The sequence below is a fragment of the Mesoplodon densirostris genome, chromosome 19 (assembly GCF_025265405.1).
Source record: "Mesoplodon densirostris isolate mMesDen1 chromosome 19, mMesDen1 primary haplotype, whole genome shotgun sequence".
NCBI lineage: Eukaryota > Metazoa > Chordata > Mammalia > Artiodactyla > Ziphiidae > Mesoplodon > Mesoplodon densirostris.
In genome coordinates, this window is record NC_082679.1 from 6,937,023 (window position 1) to 6,947,487 (window position 10,465).

At 51.4% G+C, this 10,465-nt stretch overlaps 1 protein-coding gene across 1 annotated transcript; it reads right to left on the minus strand.

The window, feature by feature from the left end:
- Positions 1-943: 943 nt before the first annotated feature.
- On the minus strand, positions 944-9,520 carry SIGLEC11 (sialic acid binding Ig like lectin 11). Its single transcript, XM_060083787.1, has 9 exons — positions 9,481-9,520; positions 9,010-9,393; positions 8,562-8,891; positions 8,316-8,363; positions 4,131-4,388; positions 3,757-4,041; positions 3,423-3,519; positions 2,879-2,945; positions 944-1,135 (listed from the first exon to the last, which is right to left on the minus strand). The coding sequence occupies exons 1-9, from the start codon at positions 9,518-9,520 to the stop codon at positions 944-946; spliced, it is 1,701 nt and encodes a 566-aa protein (XP_059939770.1).
- Positions 9,521-10,465: the final 945 nt, after the last annotated feature.

A 10,465-nucleotide genomic window follows, 5' to 3' on the forward strand; every position in this document is an offset into this window, starting at 1 on the left:
TTGTGTCATGTTGAGGAAGGGGGTAAAAAGTGGCAACCATGCTCTTGTTTTGTTGGTGGACACCATTTTTTTTTTTTTTTTTTTTGCGGTACGCGGGCCTCTCACTGTTGTGGCCTCTCCCATTGCGGAGCACAGGCTCCGGACGTGCAGGCTCAGCGGCCATGGCTCACGGGCCTAGCCGCTCTGTGGCATGTGGGATCTTCCCGGACCAGGGCACGAACCCACATCCCCTGCATCAGCAGGCGGACTCTCAACCACTGCGCCACCAGGGAAGCCCGGTGGACACCTTTTTTAAAGGTCATTGATCAAGAGATGCAACATGATCCTGAAAAATGGCAAAACAAAATCTGCTATGAAAGATGGAATTACATGCTTCAACACCTCCAATATGAAGAACAGCTATCAGCATGAAGTTATTAACTTTATGCCAAAAACACATTCCCCATCTCGGCTCATAATGCTCTTGTTGGGCGTGTTTCCTCATGAATGGAAACAATGGAAAAAATTCAATGGACGCTCAATGGAAAAAAGAACAAAATCAGTTGGATGTGACCCCTGTAAAAGCTGTATTACAATGTAAATGGACACAGACTGGAACTGCAAGGAAGTTTATAAGCAGATTCTGCAAAACAAGAAACTTAAGGAGAACCAAAATATCGAGGACACAAAATTCAAGAGGTACCCTTGAATCATTGATTTCAGATAATCAGTGAATGATTGTTTTTGTCTGAGGAAATACACAAATTGAGTTTCCAGGAAGCAGGCTCAGAGAGAGGCCAGTATGCAATGTGTTGGGAGGAGGAAGTGCCCCAGGGGTGAGTCCCTGTGGAGGGGAGACGGAGGGGGCAGGTGGGGCAGAGGGATGCGATGCAGCCCAACGACAGCCTCAGCCGAGAGTCTTTGGGGAGCTCTGGTGGGGGGAGGTCTCCAGAGCTGGGGGTCGTCATTTATGGATCTTGATCTCAGCATATTCGGTGGTGCTGGCAGCCTCCTGGTCCTGAGGCTCCCAGGGCCTCAGTGTGTAGAAACCGAGGGAGGCGTAATGGAGCTCCTGTTCCTCCCCAGAGGTGGGGGCGGCCACCACTGGTGGGGGGAGGTCCCGGGGGCTGCCTGGAGGACACTCATGCTGGTAACCCTGAGTGGAGGGAAAGAGGGGGGTCATATTAGGATAACAGGGCTGGGAGAGAGCAAGGGGGGTCCGTACGTAAACCTGAAAACTGAACATTCAGTCTTCCATCTATTCATTCCAGACATTGGCTGAGGCCCCCATTCATTCATTCATTCACTCATTCAACAAATGCTTGAGAGTAATAATGCCTGGCCCTTGGTAGTTAGTTGCCAGTCTCCTAGATTCCTCACAACAATCTACTTGGGAGACACTATTATCCCCATTTATCAGGTGGAGAAATCGAAGCTAAGTAAATATCCCCAAATCACACATACAGTCATTGGTAAGGCCAAGATTTATGCTAGATCTTTCTGACTCCAGTGCTGCCTTATGGTAGAGCTCCCCTGGTGCCAGGCTCTGGATATTCAGTGAGGAACAAAGAAGACACCATTCCTGACCTCCTGCAACTTCCGGTGGTTGGGGCGGGGCGGGGGGTGGGGACGGCGGGGAGCAGGCGTTAAAGCAGTAGTCAATTATATTACTATATAATTGCAAATTAAGATGGGACAAAAATGGGATGGGTGGTGTGAGGACAGGGATTTGCTCAGACCTGGATGGCCCTTCAGGGACCACTCAGCATTTCAGAGGTTCAGGCAAACACAATCACCCAATTGCATTATGAACCCTAAAATCAAAGGATCTTGTTGTGCCAGAAAGGGTTAACCTTGCCCAAAGGAAATTTGACCCTGTGCCCCAGCACCTGGGAGGGAACCTCTAAACCCTTGAAATGTCTTGACTGATTAGAGTATCTTTGTTCACCCGAGTCTTGGCCCACACTAGATGGTGTAACAATGTGACAGATGGTGGGGGCCTTGGGTCACACAGTATCACACCTCTGCAGAGACTGGACACTAAGTTAAGCCATGTGGGCAGTCAGCCATGCCAACGTAACCAACTCCCAATAAAAATGATGGGTATGGGAGAATTCCTTGGCCATCCAGTGGTTAGGGCTCCTCATTTCCACTGCAGGGACATGAGTTTGATGCCTGGTCGGGGAACTAAGATCCCACAAGCTGCTCAGTGTGGCCAAAAAAAAGAAAAAAAAACTCTGGATGTGAAGGCTCAGGTGTGCTTCCCTGTCTGGCAATAGCCCATACATGTTATCACACATCATTGCTGGGAGAATTAAGCACTTTCTGCACAATTCCACTTGAAAGAGGCAACTGGGTACTCATGCCTGGTTTCCCCCGGACTCTGCCCCATGTGCCTTTTCCCTTAGTTGATTTTAATCTCTATCCTTGTCCTGTAATATACTATAACCATGAGTATAAAAGCTTTCAGTGAGTTTTGTGAGTCCTTCTGGTGAGTTATTGAAATTGAGCTTGTCTTGGGGACCCCCAAACTTGATAGTAGACAATAATTATTTTGGGGAGAGCCTTGTGGCATCCTGTCTTGGGGAGGTGAGGTAGGAAGTGGGGGGAAAGTGGGCCAGCGGTCCAGAGAGAAAGGAGGAGGTGGGGGCAGGGAGGGCCCAGTTGGAACTGAATACAATCAGTAAGATGGCTGGGTGGTCCTTGGCTCTGAGAGAGGAGACAGAGAGCAGAGGAGAGGGTGACTCCCAGGTCACTGGGCTGGGTGACTGTGTTGATAGGGTCCAGAGGAAAAGCCTGTGTGGGTCATGGTGAGCGTCTAAGTCATCGAGAGTACTGCAGCCATGGCCATGCTGGGGAGATAGCCAGATGGGATCCCGAGGGACAGCTCGTCACTCACCTGGGAGGTAAGACCCAGCATGGAGGGCTCATCCTTCTCACCGGGTACCTTCCTGAAGGTCTTCACTCTGAAAGGGGAAGCCAGGACCTTTCAACAGCCCAGCTGGCTCAGAGCTTGGAGGGCAACTACTGTCCTCCCTCCTTAAGAGGCTAGAAGGGCTGGGACTTCCCTGGCAGCCCAATGGTTAAGACTCCAAGCTTCCACTGCAGGGGGCATGGGTTCTATCCCTGGTCGGGGAACTAAGATCCCAAGTGCCACATGGCGTGGCCAAAAAATAAGAAAAATTAAAAAAAAAAAAAAAGGCTAGAAGGGCTGAGGCCAGGAGGTAGGGGGTGCACCTCATCTTACTGACCTTCATAATGAGAACGGGCGCCCTTCATGGATGGCTGGGGACAGACCCTGCTCTGATTCCCTGACCCAAGGCCCAGTTCTCCAAAGCTCTGCACCATCCAGATTCCTCCAGTGGGGGCTGCCTGGGATTCCAGGGCTCAGACCCCTTCCCGCCCCCTGCACTCGCCTCCCTCCCCCAGGAGATGACACTCACGTGAAGAAGATGAGGCAGGAACACAGACTGAGCAGGCCAGCGATGCCGGCTCCTCCCACGGCCCCCAGAACGAATTCTCCTCCAAGCTTGGGCTTCCCTGCAGATGATCGGGGTGTGGGGTGACTCCCCTCCAAGCCCCAGCACCCTCGTGCCCCTTCCTCCCACAGAACTGAAGCTCTCCTCTTCTCAGCCCCCAATCAGCCAAAGAACAGGGCTCTGCCCCCACCCCTGTCTCTCATCCCCTCCCGTCCAGGCCCCTCTCCCCACAAGCTCCATCTTCAAAGGATGGAGACTCCTTTCCCACTAAGCCTCCGCCCACAACAGGCCCCCTGACCTGGCAGCAGCAGGACAGTGGCGCTCTGGGCCCCGTGGACGTTCAGGGCCTCGCAGCTGAGTCTGAGGCCAGAGCTTAGCCCCTCGCGGAGGCTCAGGGAGCTGTTGGCCCAGGGCCCAGCCGAGTTGGAGGTGACCTTGAAGGAGGCGTTGCTGAAATTCCCCTCCAGCAGCCCCTCCCCCAGCCGCCAGCGCAGGGAGGGGGCCGGCTGAGCTCGGGAGGAACAGTCGCAGTGCAGGCCCTCATCCTCCTGGGAGCAGGAGGGTCCCAGCAGCTGCGGTGCGTCTGTGGGGAAGGAGAAGTATCAGCGTGCCTCTCCCCTCCCCTGGACCTGAGTATCCTGTCCCTGAGTGTTTTCCCTCCTCCCAGCTCACTCTGCACGGAGAGATGCACGGAGGTCCACAGGGAGCCCTGAGGATGCTGAGCTCGGCAGGTGAATTCGCCTTCATGGCCCGACACCACCCGGGGCACCTGCAGGACCCCGGGGTTCAAGGGATGTGAGGGGCTCAGGGTCCGGCTCCCCTGGGACCAGCTCAGTGTGGCTGGGGGGTTGCTGTCGGCGACACAGGCCAGGCGCAGAGATTCTCCTTCCAGGATGGGAAGAGATGAGCCATTCCCCAGGTATTTCAGCTCTGGAGAGAGAGAGACAGAGACAAAGACAGAGACAGAGACACAGAGAGAGACAGACAGAGACAGAGACAGAGACAGAGAGCTGAGCCCAGGCTATGAGGCGCTGTTTCTATTTCTCTCTCCTTTCTACTTTTTTTTTTTTAAGTTGGGAAGGAATCCCACAAATAGTTTTTTAAGCAGTTTTATTGAGATATAATTCACATACCACGCAACTCCATTTACATACCACCTAAAAGTCATGCGATAACCATCACCACAATCAATTTTAGAACATTTTCATGACCCCCCACAACACTCTGTACCCCTTAGCCACCCCCCCCCAATCCTCTCATCACCCCAGCCCTAAGCAACCACTAATCTCTGTCTCTATGGATTTGTCTCTCCTGGCCATGGTGTGTAAATATCCAGCTTCTTCCCCTCAGCATGATGTTTCCAAGGTTCTTCTACGTGTATCAGTGCCTCATTCCTTTTCGTGGCTGAATCTCATCCATTGTCTGAACAGACGATGTTTTGTTCGTCTGTCCATCTGTGGATGGACACGGGTTGCCCCTTAACTTCTCTGAAGCATTTGTCCTCATCCACGTTTCTCTCCTTCCTTCCTGAACTGTCACCATCCGCCATTCAAGTATCCAAAATTCAAGTCCCACATCCTTCAAGGCTCTTCAGGACCTGGTCTCTACCTCCTCACCTCCTTTGCCCCGGTTATCTCAGGATAAATAGGGCGTTCACATCTCACATTCTAAAATTCACAGAGGAAGGAAGGGGCGTCCAGAATGAAGTCCCTCCCACACTGACTCCCCAAGTGACAAATTCCTCTTGTCCCAGGCAACATTCATTGCCAGTTTCTCATGTGGCCAGTCCAGAGCTATTCTGTCATAGCCTTATCTAGTGGCATCGATAATAGACATCCCTGAGGGACCTCCCTGGTGATCCAGAGGTTAAGACTCCACGCTCCCAAGGCAGGGGGCCCAGGTTCGATCCCTGGTCAGGGAACTAAAGCCCGCATGCCACAACTAAAAAAAAACAAAAAATCTTGCATGCCGCAACTAAGACCCAGCACAGCCAAATTAATTAATTTAAAAATAATAAAAACAAAAAACAAAACAAAACAAACAAACAAACAAAAAATATATATATATATACACACACACACATACATACATCCCTGAGGCCCCACAATTATGCTCCTGGCCCTAAAACTTATAATCTCATAACTCAGAGTAGGGACTGTGACCCAGTAGATCAGCACACTTCAGGACCTGGTTAGAGATGGAGATTTGCAGGCCTCCCTGGGCCTCCAGAGTAAGAATCTTCACTGTCACAAGATCCTTGAGAAATGTGTGTGCTCAATCAAGCTTTAGAAGTATTGCCCAAAAGAAAGGCTTTTCTGTTCGCCCAGGGAATGGGGAATGTTTGAAGGGACATTCCCAGGAAAACTAAAATCAGTGAACTCAAACGCTTGTCAAAAGTAGAATGGGGGCTTCCCTGGTGGTGCAGTGGTTGAGAGTCCGCCTGCCAATGCAGGGGACGCGGGTTCGTGCTCCGGTCCGGGAAGATCCCACATGCCGCGGAGCGGCTGGGCCCGTGAGCCATGGCTGCTGGGCCTGCACGTCTGGAGCCTGTGCTCCGCAGCGGGAGAGGCCACAGCAGTGAGAGGCCTGCATACCACACACACACAAAAAAAAGTAGAATGGAAAAGAGAAAAAAACAAAAATGGAATGGAAAACTAAGTTCTGCAGTGGAGTGGTCTGTCGACAAGGAGACATGGTAATTACAGCTCCAAGCACTGCAGGTGAAGGTCAAGATCATGAGATGCTGCCACACCAAAGTCAAGGCAGTTCTGACACGGAAAATTCACTCCCAGGTACAGACTCAAAAGAATTGACATCAGGGACTCAAACAGTTACTTGTACAGGAATGTTCAGAGCAGCACCATTCACAACGGCCACAAGGTAGAAACAACCCAAATGCCCATCAACAAATGGATGGAGAAACAGATGGTGGTCCATCCACACAGTGGAATATTATTCAGCCGTAAAAAGGAGGGAAGTTCTGATCGATGCCACAATGTGGATGAACCTTGAAAACATCACGTTAAGTGAAAGAAGCCAGACACGAACGTCCACAGATGGTATAATTCCATTTCTGTAAATATCCAGAATTCATAGCAAATTTCACAGAGACAGAAAGTAGATGAGTAGTTGCCTGGGGCTGGAAAGAGGGGAGAATAGGACCTGAATACTTAACAGGTACAGGGCTTTCTTTCTGGGTGATGGGAAAGTTTTGGAATTAGTTTGAGGTGGGCAGTTGCACCACATTGTGAATGTCCTAATGCCACTGAATTGTTCCCTTTAAAATGGCTCATTTTGGGACTTCCCTGGTGGTCCAGTGGTTAATACTCTGGTCTCCCAATACAGGGGGCCTGGGTTTGATCGCTGGCAGGGAACTAGATCCCACATGCCACAACTAAGACCTGGTGCAGCAAAATAAATAAATAAATAAATAAATATTAAAAAAAAAAAGACATGACTACCTAATAGGTACGTCCTCAATGCCATTGAATTGTTTCCTTTAAAATGGCTTATTTTGGGAATTCCCTGGCGGTCCAGTGGTTAGGACTCGGCGCTTTCACTGCTCGGGTGAGAGCTCGGGTCCCATCCCTAGTCAGGGAACTAAGATCCCACAAGCTGTGCAGTGCAGCCAAAAATAATAAAATAAAATAAAATGGCTAATTTTAACTATATTCAGTGTCTTGCAATAACCTATAATGGAAAAGAATCTGAAAAAGGATACATTTATATATATGTATAACTGAATCACTTTGCTGTACACCTGAAACTAACACAACATTGTAAATCAGCTCTGCTTAATTTAAAAATAAAGGGGAATAAATAAAATGGCTAATTTTATGTTACATGAATTTAATTTCAACTAAAGAAATAAAAAGTCAAACAGGAACACGTCTTACTCCTACTCACATAAAGCTTTTAAAAATACAGTAAACTATACATCGTGCAGAGATTTAAACATATTTGGTAAAATTAAAACAGAAGGAATGTGGATGTATTAATTAACTTGACTGTGGTAATCCTTTCACAGCATATATGTATATCGAACCATCACGTGGTACACTTTAAATATATACAATTTACTTATCAATTACACTGCAATCAAAAATAAAGTAAAATTATGGGAACTCCCTGGCGGTCCAGTGGTTAGGCCTCCGCACTTTCACTGCCAAGGACCTGTGTTCCATCCCTGGTTGGGGAACTGTGATCCCACAAGCCCCTCAGTGTGGCCAAAAATAAAGGTGGCCAGTGGTTAAGAATCCGCCTGCCAATGCAGGGGACATGGGTTCAAGCCCTGGTCCAGGAAGATCCCAAGTACCGCGGAGCAACTAAGCCCATGCACCGCAACTAACAAGCCTGCGCTCTGGAGCACGCCAGCCACAATTACTGAGCCCACGTGCCACAACTACTGAAGCCTGCGCGCCTAGAGCCCATGCTCCGCAGCAAGAGAAGCCTGTGCACCGAAACGAAGAGTAGCCCCCTCTTGCCACAACTAGAGAAAGCCCGCGTGCAGCAGCAAAGACCCAAGGCAGCCAAAAATAAATAAATACATATTTTTTAAATAAAATGAAATCAATAAAAGAAGAATCACACAAATTCAGTGTAGTGGCTTTCTCTGAGGCCAGAAGGGAGGGGCTAAAATCGGGTGCTCCAAAGGTGGGGATGAGCTTCTAGTTCTTACCCAGCGTGCTAAGTACCACCCGGGTCTTCCTTTTATGGTGTTTCCTCAAAATTTGCATATGTTTGACAAATCGTCTTCGACGAAATGAATAGTAAGTAAAAAACAATCTGTCTAGGAGTGAATGGGGGCTCTCCCGTCTCTCCCATCCCCGCTATATCCCCACGGCCCTCCCTTCCTACCTGTGCCATTTCCTCGGGAGATGCTGATGGTCAGGTTCTGGGGGGCGTCTAGGGCAGAGAGACGCAGTGAGGAAGAGAGTCAGAGCTGACCCTTCCGCGCCCCCCACCCCCCAGGAGGCACAGAAATGGAAGCACAGCAGAGCAGGGCCTACATCCTTCCTGCAGACCCTCCCAGCCCCTGGCCTCCGGGTCACCAGCGCCCATACCCTGCCCCACGAGCACCCGCCATCCTGATTCCGCACTCACAGGACACGTTGAGCGTGACGGTCCTCTCCGTGCTCACGCCAGCCCTGCGGAAGGTCACCCGGCAGGTGAGGTTGGTGCCGTGGTCCTGCGGGCCGGGAGTGAGCAGGATCTCCGAGGAGTTATAGGCCCCCTTCGAGTCCAGTCCCGGGGGGCGGAGGGCAGCCCCGGTCCAGGAGATGGTGGGCGGCGTGGCCAGGTCACAGGCCCCTGGCACGGAGCACGTCACGTGGCTGCTAGAGCCGGATTCCAGGGGCTCCTTGATGTAGATATCGGGGGTCTGTGTCAGCGCTGGAGAGGAGAGAGGGAGAAGCCAGACCCCAGAGGGGCCCCCTGTGTGTGCCCAGCCCTGATGTGACCACGCGCCAGTGTCCCCCTTAGAGGTGGAGGGACAGGGGGGTCCGGCCTTCCCCCCCATCCCTGTTATCTGTTCCTGGGGACCCCTCCGTACCTGTCACGTTCACAACGAACAGGTTATTTTTGTAACTATGTTTCACATCACCTCTCATCAGCTGAAAATAATAGTTTCCACTGTCCCCCTTCCGGGCGTCTGTGATGCCCAGGGAGCAGTTGTTTGCCCCAGGGTCCCCGAGGAGGTGGAATGGGATTTTTCTCTTCTTTTTTACTCCCCTGCCTGGGTTGTTTGTGGCCATGGCAAGATCCATTTGGGATGGTCTATCCCCTTTCCGGAACCATTCACCATAAATGGGTGTAGAGTCGGTCGGGCCAAGTGAGGGATAGGAGACGGTGCAGGGCACAAGGACACACAAACCCTCCTGCACTGTCACCGATTCCTGCACTTGCAGCTGGTACCACGGATCCTGCTGCAGGGACCCTGGGGGGACACAGAGGCTCAGCTGCAGCTCCAGCCCCAGCCCCGTCCCGGCCGGGACCCTGCTCTCCCCACCATCCACTCACTCACCCTCCCGTAGCAGGGGCAGCAGCAGCAGCAACCTGTCCATGTCCAAGGGGCCAGGAGTTCCCAGGACTGTCCAGTTTCTGGACCTGCCTGTCTGTCCGGGAAGGAAGCCCCAACAGGAAGCTTCTGGGGGAGAAGGGGGCAGTGACCATCCACAGACGAGTAAAAGAGGAAGCTTGGAACTGCAAATGTCTGGAAGACATCTCTTCTGACTTCTCCTTTCATAGATGGAAGCACCAGAGCAGAGATAGGATGCAGGGCTGCTCTAAACCCTGACCCCAGGAAGCAGCCACCCTGGGTCAGCCCAGGGGGAGGGCAGTGCCGGGAGTGGGGCTCTCCCAGGAAACAGGCGGGGGAAGGCTCCAGGTGAGGTGCTGGAGGCAGGGATTCATTCATTCATTCATTTATTCGTTCATTCATTCATTTGCCAGACAAACATCTACTGCACGCAGGGCCTGTAGGCAGAGGAGGGCATGACCTCACAAATCCTGCCTCACTTTTGCGTGACCCCAAACCCAGTGCCCCCACCCAGGCTCTCCAAACTCTACTCACCTCCCTACCTGTCTTGGGGCCATGTATGTGTCCACACAAGGATCCCAGCTCCACAGTAAGAAGTGGACTATTTGCACAGGGCTTCATGCTCAGAAGGGCTTCCCGCCTGGGCTTTGATGCTCTGAGGTTGCCATCTTGAAATTCCTAATAAGTTTGCATTTTGTAAGTGAAGTCTAATGTGATAAGGACCACATGCCAGGGGGATTGGAACTTTGAATCACATGCGGTCCATCCGGGGACGTCCTGGATCTGGAGACAGCTTCTGGGCCCACCCTCGCACCCCCATCCCACCACTTGGGCACAGAGAGGGTCTGGAGTGTGCTGAGTTGAGTGGGTGCCTGTGAAGGTCTGCACTGCCCATCCCCCCAGTCAAGCCCAAGGGATTGGACATTAACTAGCAAATATAAACACTATGAACAGGGACTTCCCTGGTGGC

Coding starts and splice junctions, on each gene's coding strand:
- SIGLEC11 (XM_060083787.1), bottom strand. CDS start 9,520: ATGGACAGGTTGCTGCTGCTGCTGCCCCTGCTACGGGAGG. Junction 8,892..9,009: donor GTTCGTTGTGAACGTGACAG/GTACGGAGGGGT, acceptor GGGCACACACAG/GGGGCCCCTCTGGGGTCTGG. Junction 4,389..8,315: donor CTCCCGAGGAAATGGCACAG/GTAGGAAGGGAG, acceptor CTCTCTCTCCAG/AGCTGAAATACCTGGGGAAT.